The sequence below is a fragment of the Sordaria macrospora genome, chromosome 6 (assembly GCF_033870435.1).
Source record: "Sordaria macrospora chromosome 6, complete sequence".
NCBI classification, from domain to species: domain Eukaryota; kingdom Fungi; phylum Ascomycota; class Sordariomycetes; order Sordariales; family Sordariaceae; genus Sordaria; species Sordaria macrospora.
The window spans coordinates 3,568,325-3,588,912 of NC_089376.1; the positions used below are offsets into that span (position 1 = coordinate 3,568,325).

Genomic DNA, 20,588 nt, shown 5'->3' on the forward strand with positions numbered 1-20,588 from the left:
CTACCCATCCCAATTGGTACTTCTCCCCTGGCCCTCCATTGCTACCTCTCCCTCTCCCTCTCCCTCTACCTCTACCTCTTGCTACCCCCACGGCACCCAGCATACTTAATCCTCAGAATCCAACGGTTTCTGCGCATAAACCACCCTCCACGTCATATTCGGATGGAACTGCTTGGTATCCTTCAACTCCCTTCTCAAATGCGCCGCATAGCTAGCCGTCTCCTCGGGTGTCCATCCCATGATGTTGTTGAACATGAACTGCATGACGCCTTCGAGGTCCATGGTGAAGACGGCGTAGATGAAGAGGCCGAGTTCCTTTTGTTTTTCGTCTTTTGGCCAGGGGGAACAGGGGGTCTAGTGGATGTTGGAAAATATCGGGGTTAGCTTCCATTCATTTCGGTTTCTTCCTGCGAGATGTCGGATGTATAGGCAGTGGTGATGCGGTGCGGTGTGCGGCGTGATCGATTGGTCTGCGGTGTGGCAGCAAATCTTCACTTGAATGGTTCGCTCCCTCCAGTCGTGTTCTTGGTCCTGGTCTTGGTCCTGAAGTGACAAACATGCCAGGGGTATGTACCAGGCCGCCAAAAACGAGACCAAAAAGATTGGGGAAGGGTCGATCGGTCAACCGTGAAAGGAGAGGAGGGGTCCAAAGATCACATACCTTATAATCAGTAACCTTGATATTTGTAAACCCCGCCTCCCTCATCCCATCAGCCTGCAAATCCTTCTCCAGGATCTCAACTGGGTTTCCGCTCTTCCGTCCGCCCTCCTTCCAGATGGCGCTCCATTGGCTCAGGGCCGCCTTGTCGTGGATGGTTCCGTCCTCCGAATCAACATGGCCTTCGGTCTCGAGGTGCTCAATCCAGCCGCCTGGCTTTAAGCAGCGGTAAGCTTCCTTGTACAGCGCCGTCCAGTCCTTGATGGCACCGGTGAGCCAGCGGATATGGATGAAATCCAAGGAGGCGGGCTTGTAGGTCCATTCGCGGGTGGCGTCGTCAATGTCGAAACGCAGGTTGGGAGGCACCCACGTGGGTTGGATGGGCGAGAGATCGGTGCCGATAACGGTGGCTTTGGGGTATTTGTCGGCGAAGTCGCTGTTGGGTGGGAGATTGTTGTGTTAGTATCGAATTAAAAGGGGGGTGGCTACCGTAGGTGTGTAAGGGGGAAGACTAGATCTCACTCACATGGCCCATAGTCCTGCAACCACGAGTTAGCAAATCGACCTTAAACCGCGTCAGGTCGGGTGGGTAAGCACAACTTACCAGTACCGGTACCGATGTCAAGGACATTCTCAACCTTGTTCCCATCAATGGGCGCAGTATACAGCTCGCCATCAAGCATCAGGGTCATCGCATGGTGGAAGACATCCAGAAGCGAGTTGGCCTTTTCGTCATTTGGTCCCCTGAATTGCGCTCAAGTTAACCCTGGCTCTTCAGCAGCTTAAGGATAGACATACCAGTACTCTCCGTCCGTTACGGTATCGCTGTGGTAAGTCCTTCCGTTGATGGTCCGATAACGCAAAATGCTTGATGAGAGCGAGGCAGTCGAGCTCTGAGCGTCAAAACCCAAGGTCGAGTCCCCATCAGTGTCATCTTCTGCATCCAGGTCCTGAAGTTGAGTATTAGTGAGCGCTCGCCGAATTGGAAAGTGCTGGAATGAAGGCGATATAAAAAATAGGGTTTGTGGAGATGACGCACTGCCTGAATCCAATGCGCGCCATCCAGAACTTGAGTAGGCTGTGATTCATCATTGGCCTTGGGAGATTCAGGGCCATTAGTGGGCGATTGCTCCTTGCCCTTCCCCTCGGGCGACTGTGGCGTTTCGGAAGGTGAACTCATGATAAATGGATGTATGTGGTTTTGAGCTCCGTTTGTTTACTGAGAAAGGGAATTTGGGTTTCGCGATATGAGCGGCAACGCTCTTGTATATTGTATTTTCTCTTTGTCCCCCTCCACAAATGCCTGAAGGAGCGGTCAGGCTTAAACCCGGCACTTGTAAGGGTGCCCTGACGGAGAATGAAGTCGTTATGCGTGGGAGTGGACCACGCCCATGGAGATGGTCCAGGGCCAACTCACTCAAGTCATCCACTCATTTGGCCCACAGCTAATTTTTCGGCTTAGAAAGGGTTGGTATATCGCCGAATGAGTTCTGATAAGTTTCTTGAGCCAAGGTTGTTCAATTAGCCAGGCTCACCAGGGTAACACATCCTCCGCTAGGAGTCGGCATTGAGTGGGCAAAAAACTGGTCACCCCGTACCCATCCACGCCATTTCCACTCCGCGTGGATATGTAAAAAGTTCCCAGGGTCGCAACAGAGGACCTCAAGGGGTACCACAACAGGAGCTCCAGAGAGCAGAGCGCTGAGTACCACCAGTTCCAACGACGTTTGGTTCATGCGCACACGGTATGTTCAGGGCGCGCGGGGGCCTCTGATGCCGTGCGTTCGACCGTTAGTACCGTTCGTAGAGCGCCTGGGGTTCTTGCCAGGCTTTGATTTTCCCCGGTTGATGCTCCATCCAACTGACAATGTAGATAGAGACCACAACTAAATATTGGTATGTACCAACTGCATTCCTAAGGTCCAGTTCTGCCTCATTGGGTAGGGGAACTATATGATTAAACAGGTGTTGAATAGGCGGGGTGGTGAAATGGTGCTTCGGTCCACGCTCACAGGGTGAAACCGAGACTCGGTCCAAGCATCAGAATCACAGTAGAGGTGCCTTGACGGGCACCATCAAGGCCTGAGTTGTAAGAATGAGTAGATAAACCACCCATCTCTATATCCTTGATGCTAAAAGTGCACCGCGGACCATGAAGGTGGTGTTTCAGCAGAGACGCATGTGGTCGATTTTGACGATGGGCGTATGCAACTGAAGACTCCACTACAAGGCACAAGCTACGCCAGTTTGGGTACCGCTAAGAAAAATAAGCAAAGTGGCCGTTTTGGGCAAGGAACGGCCCGCAGCGCGACAGATTACATACTGGCGCGGGGAGGACGGCCGGCCAGGGGGGTAGCCCCGCACCTTGAAGCCGAGAAAAAGCGGTACAAATTTCGTCCAAAAGGGGGGTATGTACGTGATATTGGATGATGTCGCCAGGTGAGGGTATGGTAGCTGTTGTTCCCAACAAGCCCGTCCCGCAAATACGCCTGTCAGTTATACATGAAAGACACCAAGCTCTCTGTCCTCTCTACCCCCCAGCGCTCCTCCTGCCGTTCTCTGCCTTCTGTTCCACGACGCAAAGGCCCAATTGGAGGACGTGATGGACAATGAGGAGAGGCTTGGCCCTACACTTGTCCCTCCACTCATTCCCCGACTTCTTCTTCCGCCTCTCAAGTTCCCGTCGACTTGGGTGCCGGTATCCCCTCCTCCGCTTGCCTCCTCTTGTCCATGGCCACCTTTACAACTGCCGTCACCAGACTTTCCTCGGGCTTTCTGTCTGCGACTGTAGAGCGGCAAACCGGTGGTGCGCTCTAGAGTCGTTCGCCCATCCCTCGACATATTGCGATTGTCCTCATAAGCGAATTCTCCGTGTTCATGCCCAGGGGCCGTTGAGCTCCTTTTCCTGTTCCAAGAACCTCTATGGTCTTCGGCCAACCTCTTCTCATAGCCAGCAGTATCAGACGGCGCCTGGCCCGACAATGGGATAGCATGTGGATCCCCAAGCCATCTCGTCAAGAAGGTGAGTCCCATACGGTCCCACCATGGGCAACGACTACCCCGTCCCGGCCCTAAGTCAAGGTCAAAGTCGAGGTCGAGATCGAGGTTGAAGTCCGGGTCATCATCAAGGCCATGCGCACGTCGATAATGCCGATGTCGAGTTCGACGGCGGGTGTGAGAGAGCGTCATATGCTGGTAGAACTTGAAGACGGACCATAGAAGGACGCACAGAGCCCCTGTGGCTAAAGTTGAGAGACCTGTTGGGATGGTCAGACTAAATTCAGATTTGATTCGGGTTTGAGGCACATAATTTAACTCGAAACTCAAAAGGGAAAGGAGCTAAAAGTGAGACGTGTGCAGAACGTACCAAAAACTTCCGCGAGGGGAGACCGCTGCCATGTTTCTGGGATTCCGTCGATACTCAAGGCAAGTAGTCCGACGATAAAGGATAAAGGCGCCTTTCATTGGTGAGTTTACAATCAACGTCAAATCTGGCATGGACCGTAGCTCAACCTACAAACAAGACTGTGACTGCAGTAAAGACGAACAACATCGTGGACTGTTCACCCATAGAAAGAGCATCTTCAAGCGTTGCTTCTCGTTGGCGCAGATCTAACAGGGTGGTGACCTGTGCAATTCTCTAAATTAGCGACCAGCTCGGTTTATCCAGTACCTAGCTAGATATCAAGACGTACCATCGATCGAACGCGTTCCGCTTCTGTTTCGAGGACCTCGAACCGTTCCAAGGTCTCTCCCTTGTATGGTTTTGCTACATTGGCAGTGTTTCCATGAACCTCGCTTTGGAACCGCTCGTAGACCTGTGCTTGGTTCCACAAGACCCGTTTGATCATCCCAATCTCACCGATAGTGTCGTCAATGTTGATCAGGATGGCGGTTTCCCTTTGCGTGTCTCGGTAAAACTTGTTGGGGTCCTTGCTGATGGATCCCATTCCCGTCTTCAGTTTGTTGAAGCGTTGCGTGACTTGGAAGTACTGTGTTGTGATTCCACAAGAAGTCAGCAAACTGCTTCCGGAGCACTCAAACTATTTGATAGGCGGTGTGGGTACAGACTTGAATAAAAAGAATGCAAAACTTACCAGTCGAGCAATTGAGGCTGAAAAGGCCTTTGTATATGGGATAGGAACTTTTCTGACTTGTCCGGGTGGTGAGGCATCTGGGTTGACGAATGGGATAAGGGCCTTGGCCTCAAAAGACATGCATGCCTTCAAAATAGCCTTGCACACAAGATCCATTTCCAAGTTTTGATCACCTCTAAGGCCGTGGAAGGATTCGTGTATGTTCCTCTCCTCGCTGACGCTGTCGAGAATATGACGATGAAGTTGCTGCTCGTTCCCCTTGTCCCACCTTTCAGGATACAGGGTGACAATTGTATCTGTCATGTTCAATTGTTAGAAGGACACGAACCAAAGAACATGACGTGCTCGGGTAGATCTTACCTGTGTCCAATTTGAAGAGCCAGAAATGTGGGACTGTCAAAAAATCATCTGGCTCATCTAAGGTGATGAGCTCAGGCACAGCTCTGGGACTAGTGTTGTCCGGCCGGGTGGCATTTACGACAGGGTGTGGCGTCGTTGGCCCGGCTTGGTGCTCAGTCTGATCAGCATGTGTAGGAGGCACAGTCCTGGCGCCGACTCCACCCGAATTGAACGCGTATCCAGGCTGCGCTGAATTGCTTGACTTCTGGCCCATTGCCTCTTTTTGCAAGAGGGCAAAAAGCTTCATGCTCTCAGCATCATCGACATCAGAAGCCGTGCTTGTGGTGGTACCTGTGCGTTTGAATTGCGCCCGAGATTGTGAGCTCACTGATGCACCGGTGAATGTTCTTTGTGGGCTCTGGGGGGGTCGTGTCGTTTCGAACGATCTTTGTTCTACTGCTTGCCCCCCTCCTACACCGGGAATGTGGCTCATGTTTTTGTCACCCGGCTGGATCCTGTTGTTGTCTGGCGACTTGACTGGGCTGCGTCCCAGTGATTGACGCTGGCTCAATTCACGATTTTGTTCTGGGACTTCTGGTTGCAGATCGGCTGTCTTTTCCTCAGAATCCGAGACACCAACAGGCCTTTGATAGGAGTTCGTTGGATCGGCTCTTGTGAGGCTTTCATGTTCCATGTCTTCAAGAAACCAGGAGCTTTTGGCCTTCAAATACTGAATGTACCGCACTATAACCTGGTCATTGTTGAGGAAGTCCAACTTCTCGTTGTCTAAATCCTCATGATACGACTGGTCCAAGCAGCGCGGTAGTGGTTGGCCTAGAAAATCTGCTTTGAGCATGTTTCGAAAGTGAAGGGCCGCCCGCTCATTGACATGCAACTTGGTTTCTTGCCTTGGCGTGGAATGATTTGCCGCTTGTTCGCGAGCCATTCTCGCCAAAGACACATAGTCCTTCTTATCCACATCAATAATCGGGAACTGTGGTTGATGTTAGCTATTGCACGAAGGTGCGGGGTGATGCTAAGATTCAACTCACCACCGCGGCATATATGCTGTCCTGCGAGCGTTCTTGGTTGTCGAAACCAGATTTATGCCCGTGCTTCAGGTTCGTCAACTTCTCAGCGTTAGTCGTGTAGCCATTCGATTGAAAGGGTAAGTGGTTCTTCGCGGGACCATACATACCTTGAAGTGTACCTTTCCCTCCGCTCCTGTAATATCAACTTGCTTGAACATGTCGTTGATGAGCTTCTCGATGGCCTTGTACATGTGGAGGTCATGTCCTGAAGCTGCGTAGATGGTCTTGGTGAGATCCAGGAGCAGTTCCTTGCTAGCAACTGGTATATGTATCCATTTTTTCTTGGGCACGTCTTGTCTCCTGGCCATATCAAATCGCAAAAACATATCATCCTTGGGCTCGTAGGCCAGATCCCAGATCGGAAGTAGCCGCCACTTTGTAGAGATGTTGGGTTCCCAAAAGCTGCCCTGGAAGTATTCACAGACAGATCGTCTGGGGCCCTCAACCTTATCGGGCGGTTGCGTCAAGTATGCGTCGTTGATCGTCAAATGATTCACGGCGGCATGCTGATGGCCTGCATGGACGATTGGAGGGTTCTTGAACTGCCGTTCTGTTTCAGGCGAGGACGCGTAGAAGTTTGGCAAGTGGCCACTTCCGTCGACAAGCTCGGTGTTAGCTCCCCTCTCCAGAAGCCAAAACACACAGTCGGAGTGGTCATTGATGGCCGCTAGATGTAGCGCCGTGTATCCGTGAACGTCCGCAGCATCCAAGTCTAGCCCTTTCTGTTCCAGGAGAAAGCGCAATATATCGTTTTGGCCCAACTCGGCAGCTGCGTGGAGGGGAGTTCGCTCTCTGTGATCTCGTGGGTGAAGAGAGGCATGGTTTTGATAGAGCTCAATAACTTTGTCCAGGTCATTCTCTGTCACGGCTTGGTAAAGATCCTTCCCTGCCTGAAGACGCCGGTCCTTTTCCTCGTTCGCTCCATCCAAATAGCTTGAAAAAGTCAAGGTCCTCGAGGGTGTCAGCGGATTCATGCCGTCTTCTGAAGGCCCGGGAGTTTGAGGCTGCTGGCGTCTCCCACTGGGTCGGAAGAGCTCTTTGAGCCGCTTCAGCTTCTGTGAAGCATCTTGTCTCCGATGAGGTCTCATCTTGCGTGCCGGGCGGATGCGAAATCCGGTATGTCGCAATGTTGAGAGCGCAAGGTGCCGCACACCAAACTGGGTACGTTCTGAGGGACCTGACGGATGAGAATGTGGGTGTTTTGTGTCCCGAGGGCTCAAGCAGTACCGAGGACCTGTCGCATTCATACAACTTGGACTTCGTTGGGCAAGCGATGAAGAACTGGGGCAGATGGAATGCTTGTGTCCAATGAGTGGTCGCTCTCTTCGCCATGCATTAGCCCCTCAGGCTGGGTCGAAATCTCCATGGCTTTGTCGATGGAGATAGGTGGAGCACCCAACAGCAGACGCGTATCTCGCCGATAAGTAAGGTGGCACAATCGTGTACCAGTGAGCTTTGCGCCCTCATGAGCGCAGAAGTTCCTGACATGGCTGAGCTGGATGGAAATTGGGCCTAGAAGGACTCGGCTGTCGTATGTCGGTTTGCTTGGCTGCCAGCTCATTCATAGGACTGCAGAATATGACAGATCTGCTTCAGCCCAACCTGAGGAAGTGGCCGAATTCTCTTGGCGAGGAGGATGGCGATGATGGACAACATGTTCGTGGGTGTTGTTGGCTACGGTAGGGTCCTGGGTAAGGTGTGCTGAATGAAGGGAACAGCCGTGTCGTGAGCCTCTCTTGCAACAGCTCCACCTGGCGACTCGCTCGGTTGCGGTGGAGGGCCTGGACTTTGCTTCCCGGAGATTATTGTATTTGTGTGGTGGCCAAGTTTGCGTAAACATTCGGAGGTGTGTACGCATCATGATTTGATGCTTGTCTTGTCGTCGGCGTTGTCGAGGGAGAGGGGAGTTGCCGGACAGAGACTCCGCGGGCGGGGCGTCCCACTCCGAGTTGCGGTAGGCCAGGGGGTCGTGCGGGGACAGGGAGGTCTGTTACTTGTCTAACATCGCAAGCAGTGATTAGCAACAAGTTCAGATAAGCGCATAGCTCAAGCTGTCCTTGCCTCGACGCGACCACGTACCGGTATCCGACAATTGTTTGACGCTTGGCGGCGTGTTGCCTTCTGCCTCTTTCAATCTCAAAGTTTGTGAACCCCAAAGGTATCGATTGGAATCGCGCCAATATGTACCAGTCACGTCCAAAGTTGGAAAGGCAGTATGGTCCGGTCTTTGTTCACGAATATGCTCTGCAAACGCAAAGCATGAACAATGTCGAGATCTGACAGTGGTGGATTGTCTGACGCGCAGGTGACGTCGAGGTGACAAGAGTCAAAATGTGGCATCGCAAACGGCGCCATGATGTGTTTTGATGCTGTTCCTCTTCCACCTTTCCGACTTGTGCTTTGGTGGTAATGTAACCCTTTCGAGAACTCTCAGAAGCGCATTTCAAATACTGCACGGAATTTGAACACTATGGCGACCGAAAGCGAGAAGCCGACCATGTCCCATTCCACCCCATGGGAGGTGAGAGTGCAAGACCATCCTGGTTCCAGCGCGGACGAGGTGAATCAAGAGCCTGATTGGGAGGCCAACCACTCACATCGAATTGGATTCGTCAATCAAGATGACCGGCGTCCGGGACTCACGCACCCACGCGAGGAGTATGCTGAGGAGATCGAGGATGCCCGGAAGCAGCTGGAGGAAATGAGGAGCAAGGTCGACATGGGCGAGTTGGTCAACTTTCGCGACATCATCCAGTCCCAGCGAGACTTCCACATCAAGTACCCCGAGGAGAGGCCGCTGGGCTGGCGATATGTGTTGAACACGACCGAGGACTGGGTCAAGAACAAAGAACCGTGGCCTGCCAATTTGCAGCAACACCAGAGGCAGGAGCCGGAGGAGGCCAAGACCAAGAAGGACAAGAACCAGGAGACAGGTGGAGGAAGGGGTGCTCAACCAGGTCAGGCGGTGTTGCGGGAAAGCATGCCCGAGTTTGAGTGGAGAGCCGATAACAAGGAGAAACATCAAGAAGCACGCCATGTCGATTCTGAGTCCGGGGAGAAGGAGCGCAGGCATGAGGGTGCCACCGGGAACGAGCAAACGGGCAGCGCCAACGTCCATTTTACACCGCAGGAACTCTCCCTCCTCCACAGTCTCGAACACGACAAGGACGTCGTCTCCCAATTCAAACAGCACGATGGCAAGGGCAAATCTCCCCAGACCCACAATCGCACCTCCATCGCCATCGACGAGCAAGACCAATACACCCCCGACAATTGGCTCCCACGATGTCCCGACCTCATCCGCATCGGCGGCAAGCACCCCATGAACGCCGAGCCTCCACTCTCCCGTCTGTTTGATGGCGGATTGATCACTCCCAACGAGCTGCACTATGTGCGCAACCACGGCCCCGTCCCGCGTCTGATGTGGGAATTCCACAAGCTCGACATCGAATATGGCGGCAGAAAGCTCTCGTTGAGCATGAACGAGCTCAAGAGCCGCTACCGCGAGTCCGTCATCAACATCCCCATCACCATGGCCTGCACTGGCAACAGACGCAAGGAGCTGAACCTGATCCGCAAGAGCAAGGGCCTGAATAACGGCGCTGCCACTGTCGGTACGGCGTACTGGAAGGGACCCCTCCTCCGCGACGTCTTGATCTCTGCCGGGGTGCCCAAGGAATTCGGCAAGAGAAAGAACCCCAAGACAAAAGGCATGCGGCACTGGGTCAACTTTGCCGGCGCAGACATGCCGAGCGAGGGCCCGTACGAGACCTCCATTCCCTTCGACTACATCATGGATCCCGCCAACGACGTGATCCTCGCCATGGAGATGAACGATCTTCCTCTTCCCGCCGACTACGGTTACCCCGTCCGTGTCATGATCCCGGGCTACATCGGTGGCCGATGCGTCAAGTGGCTTCGTCGAGTATGGATCACCTCCGAGGAAAACAAGAGCTACTACCACACTTGGGACAACAGGCTGATGCCCTCCTTTGTCACCGAGAAGGATGGCAGGTTTGCAGAGGCCCTGTTCCACAACCCAAGCACCGCCTGTTACGAAAACAACCTCAACTCGGTCATCGCCAAGCCTGCCCAGGGCGAGACCATAGCTCTGAGCGACGTTGAGTGTGGCAAGAACTATCGTCTCGCCGGCTTTGCCTACGATGGCGGTGGTCGAGAGGTGCAGAGAGTTGAGGTCTCCCTCGACGGTGGAGAGAGCTGGCTCTACGCCACTCGTGAGTTTCCCGATTCACCCCTTCGACACGGAAACAAGTTCTGGGCTTGGATCCACTGGCACCTTGATGTCAACATCTCACATCTCGTCCAGGCCAAGAGCATCGCGGTTCGAGCCTTCAATGCATCCAAGATGACGCAGCCAGAGAAGCCAACCTGGAATCTCCTGGGCATGATGAATAATTCCTGGTACATTGTCAAGCCCGAGATCTTGACATCCAGAGGTCAAGGGCCTGCCATTGCCTTTCATCATCCCACCGAGGCTGGCGCTGCCGCTGGTGGCTGGATGAAGCCATCGATGGAAGTGCTAATGCAAGAAGCCAAGCAGCAGGGAAGCGCACCGGAAAAGCAGTTTACTCGTGAGGAGATTGAGAAACACAACAAACTGGAAGACTGCTGGTTGGTCATCGACAACAAGGTGTATGATGCTACGACTGTTCTGAACTGGCATCCTGGTGGCAGAGCCGCCATCTTAGCGCACGCAGGCAAGTGCCACCAAGAGACCACGAACGAGTTCGTCAGCATTCACGATGACTTTGCTTGGAAGAAGCTACATGGTAAGTGCTTTGGTCATCTTCACGATCCAACTGATATTTCGTTACCAACATGAGCTGACCATCATCGTGCTTCGCAGAATGCATACTCGGCCGCGTTACCAATAAGACCGCCAACTTCATCAGAGAGAGCGCAGAAGCAGCAGCAAAGGAGGAAGCAGAGCAATCCCAGGACCAGAAAGATCTTGCCCTTCAACGACGACGCTGGATTCCCGTCAAGCTCGTCAACAGGCGGCAAGTCTCCCCCGATACAAACACGTATACGTTCCAGCTTCCCGAAGGAAAGACTGTTCTCGGCCTAGGTACCTGCCAGCATCTCCAGATCGGCTTCCACCTCCGAGACAAAATGCTTATCCGCCAATACACTCCCACCCGACCAATCCTGCCAGCCCAAGACAGCCAGGGCAGTCAGGGTCGTGGTGACGAATCCTTGGGAAAACATGATCACAAGCTACCGAAGCAGCATGTACACACCAGTGCCCATCTCCATCAAGACAAGCAGCACACTTCTCAACAATCCAAGACCGCAGAAGAAGTGGCCAACTGTTCCCTAATGGACGGCCAGTCTGGAACCTTTGACTTGACAGTGAAGACCTACTTCCCATCCCCGTATCAACCAGGCGGCGCACTATCCAATATCCTCGACTGCCTTCCCCTCGGCTCTGAAGTTGAGATCCGTGGGCCGACAGGTGACATCATTTACCACGGAAACGGCCACTTCTCCATTGAGGGTCGCGACCGACACTTTTCTCGCGTGTCGCTCGTGCTAGGTGGGAGCGGTATCACGCCTGGCTACGCATTGATGGCCAGGATTCTTATGACACCGGGTGACCGGACTGAGATCAGGGTGGTCGACGCCAACAGGACAGAGCACGACATCCTCCTAAAACAGGAACTGGACATCCTCGAGGAAAAGAGCGACGGACAGATGAAGATTTGCCATGTTTTGAGCCAGGCTGGGGAAGGCTGGGAGGGTGAGAGGGGAAAAGTTGATGCGGGGATTCTTAAGCGATGCCTATTCAAACCAGCGCATAACAATGTAGCACTGCTGTGCGGGCCGCCGGGGTTGATTCAGGGGGTTGTGCTGCCGGCGCTGATAGGTATGTCTCCGCAACCATTCACATTGTTTGAAAACCCCGTTATAGCTCGGTGCTCCGTCATTTTCTCCTTTGCAGCACTGGCACGTTCCGCCTATGCGACCCCGTCTAACTTTCCATCAACTACTTATAGATTGGGGATATATCGAAGACCAAAACCTTTTCGGGTTCTAATGCGACAGATACTGGCGAACAGTCATCTTTGTGTCACTTTCTTTTTGTCAGACCGGCTTCGCTCAATACGGTTTAAAATCTGGTCTCGACTGAGAACAGGTCGCAGGAACTATTGTTGCCTAGCCTTTCTGTGTGTGAATAAGCGCAGATATCAACGTTTACCAACTGAATGTTTTACTGTGTCCGCTTGTATCTCAGCCAATGGTGATTCACACACGATCAAAACCCACTGTCTTTTTGACCTTAAGCTACTTCGAGCGACTAACATCAAACCGTGCTGTAACTGCATGAATTGAAACAATCACGTTAGCCTGAAAGGTACCGACGCGACACATCACGGGTAAGCTCAATGGCCGACACCAAAAAGAGACAAAATCTGTTCGATGTTACCTTCAGCGTTCAAGCGTGACCGCTTCTTAAAAAGAAATGAAGGAGGGCAGGAGGGGTAATAACTGGCGTCAAAATATCATATATACTGGACCGCCGCCACCTGAAAGCAGAAAGTAGTGGATATGGCCTACTTCACCTCTTTTCTATGCCCCCTGAGTTCGAAAGCCCACGTATTTTCCTGTCATGAGTTCCCCCGCCAAGAAGGCACAATCACATTTACCTGAGGCGACGTCGCCGACGGCACAGTCTCCCAAAGGGAATGCAAAGTCGCCCACTCCTGGCCCCGCGTCGCCCACGCCTGGTCCTGCATCGCCGGCGGCCGTCCACGCCGGGGAGCCTACCGACCTGCTCTCTGGCGCGCATTGGGGTGAGCTGGTTAGTCCCCCGCATGTGCATACTTCCTCGACGTACTGTTGCTAACATCAATCTCCACGGTACAGGAGATTCCTGACGACAACGACTCGACTCTAGTTAGTGATGCTGAGAGTTCGACGGCCTCGATCACGTCTACTATCTTGGATTACCGTACGATTAGTGGCAGGACATATCACAGTGATGCTGTGACTGATTCCGAGTATTGGTATGTCGGTCTTGACAACAGTTCTGTTGGATTTTATTAGTTCTTATTTTTTTTTCGTCTATGGAAATGTGAAGCTAACCGCAATCATCCGATGTAGGGGTCCAAATGATGAGAAGGCGAATGAGGTGTTGGATATTTTTCACCACGCCATGACCCTGTTGTTTGACGACAGACTATACACAGCCCCACTCTCCAAGGACATCGAGAATGCTCTTGATGTTGGCACTGGTACAGGTCTATGGGCGATGTAAGATAATCTTCTGGACTCTTTTCTTTAGATGGCTAACAGTTCCTTCATATAGCGATTTTGCTGATGAATTCCCCAACTGCCGGGTGGTCGGTACCGATATTTCGCCCATTCAGCCAAGCTGGGTCCCTCCTAACCTCTCCTTCAATATTGACGATGCAACGAAGGAATGGGCATTCCAGCCCGATCTGTTTGACTATATCCATATCCGGTGGCTCTGTGGTACAATTAAGGACTGGCCGTCCTTATATAAGGAAGCGTACAGGTGTACTAAGCCGGGTGGCTGGATTGAGCATGTTGACGGTGATGTCAATGTCGTATGCCTCGACGGCACTATGCCCGATGATTCGGCTATGAATCAATGGGGAAAGATTTGGACCAGTGTTGAAAGAAAGACCGGAAATGTGTTCAACATCGTTAGGACTGGTATTATGGAGGATGGATTGAAGGAAGCGGGCTTTACCAATGTGCAAATCGAAGACTACTTGGTAAGTTTCATCCCAATCCGTCGAAGCTGTAAGGTTGAGACTGCCGGAAGGAAAAGGAGATGGTCAGTCAGAACGACTGGCCAGACTTCGAGAACCATCTACCGAAACAAGAAAAAGGTGGAAGTCTTGCAATCAAGAATCCAAGCCTGCCGGGCAAACAGCAGTGTCAACACCGTCTGAGATTGAGGTCCACCGTGACTGACTTTCAGTTTTGGGCTCCGACGGGTCCTTGGCCTACAACCGAAAAAGAGAAGCAGATCGGATTCTTCCATTACATTTTCTCAACGCAGGACATTGAGGGCTTCCTCAATTACTTCCTGGGCCAGGTGATGGGGTGGACTGACAAGGAGATGGCAAACTATGCCGCGGCTATTCGACGGGAGTACAAGGAGGGCAAGATCCATGGGTACATCAAGTGGCGCGTAGTTCGTGCCCAGAAGCCGTTGGATGCCTAAAATCACGAGCGTGTGAAGGTCAACAAGGGCAGCAGGGCGGGCGCGCATCGGTGGAAGTGGTAGGAAACATGGCGGATATGTACCGCATCTTTTGATGAAGCCCTCAATATCCATGTTTTTTCAACGATTGCCGTCAAGCGTCATCGGTCGCTTTCGGTCTCCTTGACAAACAGGGTTCACCGTTGTTGCTTCAGCCTTACCCGTACCACGCCCATCCATACACACACACACACACAACCCCTGTTTGACACCTGCCGGCTCATCCACGGGATGGAGGGGATATCTAGAACGGGTTGTCTGTCGACTGCCTGACACTTTCCATGATCGTGACACACCCGGCTAGGCAGTGAAAATTTGGCAGAACCCTGGCCCCAAGCGGAATTAGCCATGCGAAGCTTTGTTCGCATCAAGATAAGTTTTCAAGTGCTGTTCGATAACACATGGAAGTTTTCCAAGCGGAAATCCAACATTTCCAGGACACGGAGATAATTAACTGTACTCCACAGAACAAGCTTCCGGACCTCTATATCTTTGAAAATCCGACCTGGAATCATATCGCTTCCAAATTATTTCCGAATTGCATGTGCACAGCTTTCTGAAATCCCATTTCCGAGCCAGCATTTCCAGGCCGCATTTTCAGAGCAAAACACACCCTAAAAAGAAGCGTGAAGCTCACTTGATCTTGCGCGTATGTGCATTTCTCTGAGACGACCCACTTCAGTCACTGCCCGCGCGCGGTTCCGCATGGCCGGTTACACCGGCTTCTCGGACACTGTACAGAATAACGCGTGGAAAGAGCTTCCCGCCTCAATTTTCCGTCGTTGCTTCTCAATGTCTCAAACCACACGGCATGCACGCTGGGTCAGTTCCACTTGTTGTTGTAACTGCACTGCACAAGCGGTACACAAAGGAGTTTACAATCCTGTGCCCCTCTTGTGGTGGTATATAAGGTAAACCACTTCACACCCCACAAAGCCCGGTGGATTTGCTGGACTTCTCCTCGTTCTCTTTACTGTGCACACATCGGGGCCTTCAGCGCCATCCACATTCTCCACATTCCTAACCATTGGCTGTGTTGCAGCCCACTTACCGCCCTGGCACAACAAGTCTGCTGAATCAGCCAAAGCAACATACTCTAGTTCGTTCTCCCCTGCGGCACTATCACGTTCAAGTTCGTTGTCCGGGAAACTAATGGCTTTTAGTTCGTCTGGATGATGTTGAGCACGCAAGGCACGGAAACATCTCTTGGTTCTAAGCAGACTGGATTGCACGGCCGACCGCACTCATTCTTTCCGCGCTACACTCCTCGTGTCTTCGGGCTCAGCGCAACAATTGCAGCAGGGCCAACCTGCAGGCACTATGATTGTCCAAGTAATGTGTTTGGTTGATTGACGCAAGCTCCCACGATTGTCACACTGTCAATTTACTCGCTAGCGTGTTTGCGGCCAATTGTAACTCGGCATTCAGTGTCAACCAACTGCTGTGGCTCATTAAGTAAGGTACTTCCATCACCTTATAAAACAATTCTTTCTCTACAACAGCATAACCGGAAGCGTTACTCGTTAGCCCACCAAAAATTGGCAGGTCGCGCTGGGGAATTTTAGACAGTGGTCGAGGCTGTGGCCAAAGGATCGTGCGATGTTACCTTCACGTTTGACCGCTCCTCCCCAAGGACATGTGCATCCTACTGCAAGGGCTCGATGAGGGGCAACCATTCTTCTATCTACTGGATTGCTGTCACTTTTCATAACGAGCAGCCTTTCACACTCGAGTTTTTCCGTTGCACCAAGTCCGAACTCGAACCAAACGCATCCTTTAGCCATGAGTTCTCCGAACAGGACAAAATCGCCTACTCCAGGTCCTGCCCAGTCGCCCACGCCTGCTCCCTTGTCTCCAGTGGCCGATGAACCTTCAGAGCCCATTGGTCTCTTAGCCGGCTCGCATTGGGCTGAGCAGGTTCGTCGGGTTTTCATAAATTTTCCTCTGACATCTTCCAGAGCATAAGGCTGCTGGTTTGTGATAGGGGAGTACTGACAGACAGTTGCCACACACGCATAGGAGCTTCCGCTTGCTGATGATGCCGACCCGACGCTAGGCAGCGACGCCGAGAGTTCAACCGCTTCGATCAGCTCTAGTATTATGAGGTATCGTACGATCAGAGGCCGCACGTACCATAGTGATGCCGCTACAGATCAGGAATATTGGTATGTTGGTTCATAACAGAGAATCCACAACGAAATAGTTGAGGCTAATGATTGTTTCGAAATTCAGGGGTCCAAATGACGCCAAAGCCAATGAGATGCTGGATATCTTCCACCATTTCCAGACCCTGATGTTCGACGGAAAGCTGCATACGGCCCCTCTCAAGGATGATATCGAGAATGCACTTGATGTTGCCACCGGTACCGGTAAGTAGATACGGTATCTTGGAGGAATGAGGCATCCTGAGCCACCCAAGCCGTAAATTAAATTGAGATGGACATTTCACTAACCATCACCCCTTTCAGGACTTTGGGCGGTCGACTGATCCAAAGAAAAAAGAACTTGGTCTCTTTGCACATTTGTTCTTCACGCAGGATATCGAAGGTTTCCTCAACTACTTTCTCGGCCAGATTATGGGATGGTCCGAACAAGAGATGAAGAACTACGCTGCTTGCATTCGCCAGGAGCTCAAGGGGCAGAAGATCTACGCACAATTCAAGTGGCGCGTGGTCCTTGCGCAGAAGCCACAGGATGATTAGATGGCGAATGACAGTTGCAGGGAACCGATCTCATGTGAGCGTTGTACAGGTTGTGTTTCAGAGCGTTATAGGTATCTTGGTATTCTACTTGCAGTCATTGATGGTCCCCCCTTTCCTCTCTTGGACGAACAAGGTACACCGTTGTTCCAATCTCCAGCCTTACCCGTGCCGCGTTTGTACATGGGCGTACCGTTCCGCTCCTCCACTTGGCACTAACCGACTACCGTGCGGCTCCGCCCATACCCGTGCCACGCCGCCCACTTCATGTCTCCTAAGGTATGCCAACTCTCCCCCGAAAATATTTTCTTGGCACCCTCTGTTAGTCGGCTGTTAGAGGCCAAGCCAAAATTACCTATTTTTAGTGCAATGGTTGCCTTAAGGTTATCAGTGGCCTAATCCACCACTTTTTTATCGTTTTGAATTCGGGAAGATACAATTCGAACGACAACAACAACAACTACGACGGCGGCCTTTGGAGAATTCACCGCCGTCTCTTCCCTCATAGCCGATAGCTTTTGAATCTCTTCAAAAGTATTTCGAAAAGAAAGAGCACCGGAGAGATGATAGCTCATCGGGGGGCGAGCGACAACCACTCTTCGAAACCTCCCCCTTAGAACGCCGCTTGCTGGACCCAAAACGGCTGGGCTGCATTCTAATCGGAATTTTCTTCTCAATCCATTTTAATTTCAACATCGGAAAGGACGGCGATAACCTCGCAATGCCGGGGATAGGAAAATGAAGGCTTTTGGGAGCCTAGAATAAGGGTTTATCGAAACCATACAGAAGTTGGGATTTTCCAGCGCACGGCCACGCTAAGGTCCGACCTAGCTGACCTATGAGGCTTTTTCCCGTTTTATGTACCTATGCCACGCCGCCGTCGCAGGCACAACTTATTATCTAGTATTGGTAAAACGCAGTCGAAAAATTCATCATTCATTCATTCATTCATTCCTAAGGTATGCTCTTGGCAAAGGTCCTTTCGGCTCATCCACAATAAATCTTGTCCGGGCCACTTCGTTTCTTCCACCTATGTGAGAGGTTCAGTATCACAGGTGGTATATTACAAACGTTTAACAAATGTTATCCCACCTCTTGCTCTATCCGTATTCCCTCTAGGACATGGAGTCGGACTGTATTCCTTGACTTGAAGTTCATCATAATCCGTCTGAATCTCACATACTACCTTCCCAACAACCTACGTTGTTTCTGTAAGGGTTCCATCGTTCCTTCTGTCGCTCCGTTCGTTCCCAACGGTCTTGTGCTCCTTCTCTGCAACATGGTCGCTCGCACCTTACCCAGCTCTTCTACCTTATCCTGGATCAGCTGCTCTCTCTCGATCCCGCTCCCGCTGTCCTTCTTTTGGCCCCAGATGGCGATTTCCTCTAGCCTCCATGACTCTGCTGCGATCTGAGGTCCGATGCCATACGAGTTAAAGATCTCGTTGGTTGTTGACTTCAGTCCTTCGGCTTTGCCTCGCCGTGTAGGCACGGGTTTCTTGTCGACGAGGAGGACCTTGATGCTGGAGTTTCTGAACCAATTGGCGAGGGCCAGCCCTGCAAGGAGAGTGAGCTTATGTCCTGTTCTGGTGCTTAATTTCTGTATCGCATTTGCCAACCCAATTCCACCTGAGCGAAGCAAGATCATCCGAGATATGATTCTGGTTGGTAACCTGCTCCCGCTTCGTTCTTCCCCGAAGGCTTGGCAGAGATAGCCACATCATGCAAACCCCTCATGGTACTATGCCTGTCTCTGGAAGGAACAACTGGACGGACGAGCGGCGCACCCCAGGAGTGCACCCAACCGGAGGGCAGGCCTGGCTTACATAGGGTTTAAGCCAGGCAGACACCCCTGGGCGCCAGCCCCATGACAGTTTCGTACATAAGACATGGAGCAGGTGAGACAATTTGCCTAGCAGGTAGCTTCTAACACATACCGCAACCTCATGTCATTCCGTTCTACTTCCTCGTTCCATGGCTCATCATGTGAAGGAGTGCGACCCAGACTTAATTTCATAGCCCCCCTTTTCCCCCTTCCCCCTTCCACCACCACCAGCAGCTGTCTACGATTTGGTTCTTTCCTCGTTGTACAAGCCTCACGTTCGGTTTTTTATTCTTTTGTTATTAGGGTTCTTCATGTATCCGTACGCTACCTTAGTTACTTAACTACATCTCACGTCCCTCCCTGTCATTTCCATACCTCAAGAGGTACCTTTCTTCATCACGATAAGGGATATAGATAGAGTTGAAGCCCAAAAATTACAGAGTTCGTAGACTAGGTAGGAAGAGGTGAGTCAACTTGGGCTGAAAATCAAAACTCAAAACGTCAGTTACGACGAGCTCAGGCTACATGTAGGGGATAGCACGATACCTTACTGAAGCAGCATTAAGAGGTTGATATGTGTCCTTGGCTTCGGTTCTTTCTTTTATACCCTTTCTTCAACAGCAGATGGTCAGAAGCAATTATACCCGACGTCATTCTTTTTTCCTTTTTTCCTCCAGTAAAATCAAACCGAGTGAGTCGCAGAGGTAGTACAGGTTCACTGCTAGAAGGGTGTATTTTCCTCTTGAGGACTTGAGGTTGAATGGGCCGAGAACGGTCACATGGATGCGAGATGGTTCGTTGAATGGGATGTTTGCTTATCTGATCTGCAGCAGATACTGCCAAGTGGCTGATAGAGCAGTAAACGGCATCGCCATCCGTTGAAACTGTCCGTCGATATTTTTCCCACTCTTTCTGCCGGTTAGCCAACTTGATCGTCAATATTGATGGGCACCTCTACGATTCAATCATGGCAGGATCATTGCACAGTTTTCATCCATCAGCCTCCCAGTTCACCGGCTTGGCAGAGCCTTTTGTTTGCAGGAACCACCTGTCGAAAGATGATCGCACATCCTATCGTTCTTGCTGTCTGTGTTTGGAAATGTCGGCGGATGGAAGCGGGAGCCATCATGTTGATCTTTATCAGTGCGGCTGAGTTTCCTTGACATGGTTAGGGACAAGCGGGACCACCCACGTTTCAAGCATGGTTTCTTTTCCTCTAGTCCTCTCTCAACGCTCAACTCAGCTGTGATTACGTTTTCACGCTATCACCTTTTGGCCTACCAAGAACGACGCCATTGATTTCTTGCATCGACGTGTGGGGGCGGGGACCCTTTGGGTACAGATGCATTCAGCTACCAGCAGAGACCCTGTGCTGCAAATTCCGAGATGCACAGCCACGCTTCACTACTGTACATGCCTTGCGCAAAAACCTAACCCAGCGCAAGTCGGCATCGACGTGTTCATCACCAGACACACCCTTTTTGCGCTAAGAACTCTAGCTGACAGCGCATTCAAGCAACAAGTCGATGATCAACCGTCCTATTCGTGGCCTTGTCAAGCTTCCCGTGTGTTGGGCTCGAACGACCGTCTCAAACGAGCTTAGAGCCAGCACCGGCAAAGGGG

General features: G+C 51.7%; 5 protein-coding genes across 5 annotated transcripts; 3 read left to right on the forward strand and 2 right to left on the reverse strand.

Annotated features, from left to right (window-relative positions):
* Positions 1-105: 105 nt before the first annotated feature.
* SMAC4_07617 (uncharacterized protein) lies at positions 106-1,879 on the reverse strand (the record flags this gene model as incomplete). The annotated part of the gene is made up of 6 exons (XM_003351370.2): positions 1,698-1,879; positions 1,457-1,608; positions 1,263-1,402; positions 1,185-1,197; positions 662-1,094; positions 106-354 (listed from the first exon to the last, which is right to left on the reverse strand). The coding sequence occupies exons 3-6, from the start codon at positions 1,348-1,350 to the stop codon at positions 106-108; spliced, it is 783 nt and encodes a 260-aa protein (XP_003351418.2). The 5' UTR covers positions 1,351-1,402; positions 1,457-1,608; positions 1,698-1,879.
* Positions 1,880-2,943: 1,064 nt separating this feature from the next.
* SMAC4_07618 (uncharacterized protein) lies at positions 2,944-8,086 on the reverse strand. Its single transcript, XM_066090663.1, has 8 exons — positions 6,293-8,086; positions 6,147-6,224; positions 5,116-6,088; positions 4,756-5,051; positions 4,354-4,650; positions 4,176-4,286; positions 4,026-4,116; positions 2,944-3,915 (listed from the first exon to the last, which is right to left on the reverse strand). The coding sequence occupies exons 1-8, from the start codon at positions 7,430-7,432 to the stop codon at positions 3,155-3,157; spliced, it is 3,747 nt and encodes a 1,248-aa protein (XP_065947582.1). The 5' UTR covers positions 7,433-8,086; the 3' UTR covers positions 2,944-3,154.
* A 108-nt stretch (positions 8,087-8,194) lies between these two features.
* SMAC4_07620 (uncharacterized protein) lies at positions 8,195-12,539 on the forward strand (the record flags this gene model as incomplete). Its single annotated transcript, XM_003351373.2, has 2 exons — positions 8,195-10,975; positions 11,053-12,539. The coding sequence occupies exons 1-2, from the start codon at positions 8,656-8,658 to the stop codon at positions 12,537-12,539; spliced, it is 3,807 nt and encodes a 1,268-aa protein (XP_003351421.2). The 5' UTR covers positions 8,195-8,655.
* Positions 12,540-12,752: 213 nt separating this feature from the next.
* Positions 12,753-14,947, forward strand: SMAC4_07621 (uncharacterized protein). Its single transcript, XM_066090664.1, has 4 exons — positions 12,753-13,008; positions 13,074-13,213; positions 13,311-13,460; positions 13,516-14,947. Exons 1-4 carry the CDS (start codon positions 12,817-12,819, stop codon positions 14,126-14,128), a joined length of 1,095 nt encoding a protein of 364 aa, XP_065947583.1. The 5' UTR covers positions 12,753-12,816; the 3' UTR covers positions 14,129-14,947.
* A 1,277-nt stretch (positions 14,948-16,224) lies between these two features.
* Positions 16,225-16,623, forward strand: SMAC4_09544 (uncharacterized protein; the record flags this gene model as incomplete). The annotated part of the gene is made up of 2 exons (XM_066090969.1): positions 16,225-16,368; positions 16,462-16,623. 2 exons carry the CDS (start codon positions 16,225-16,227, stop codon positions 16,621-16,623), a joined length of 306 nt encoding a protein of 101 aa, XP_065947584.1.
* Between the last annotated feature and the right edge of the window lie 3,965 nt (positions 16,624-20,588).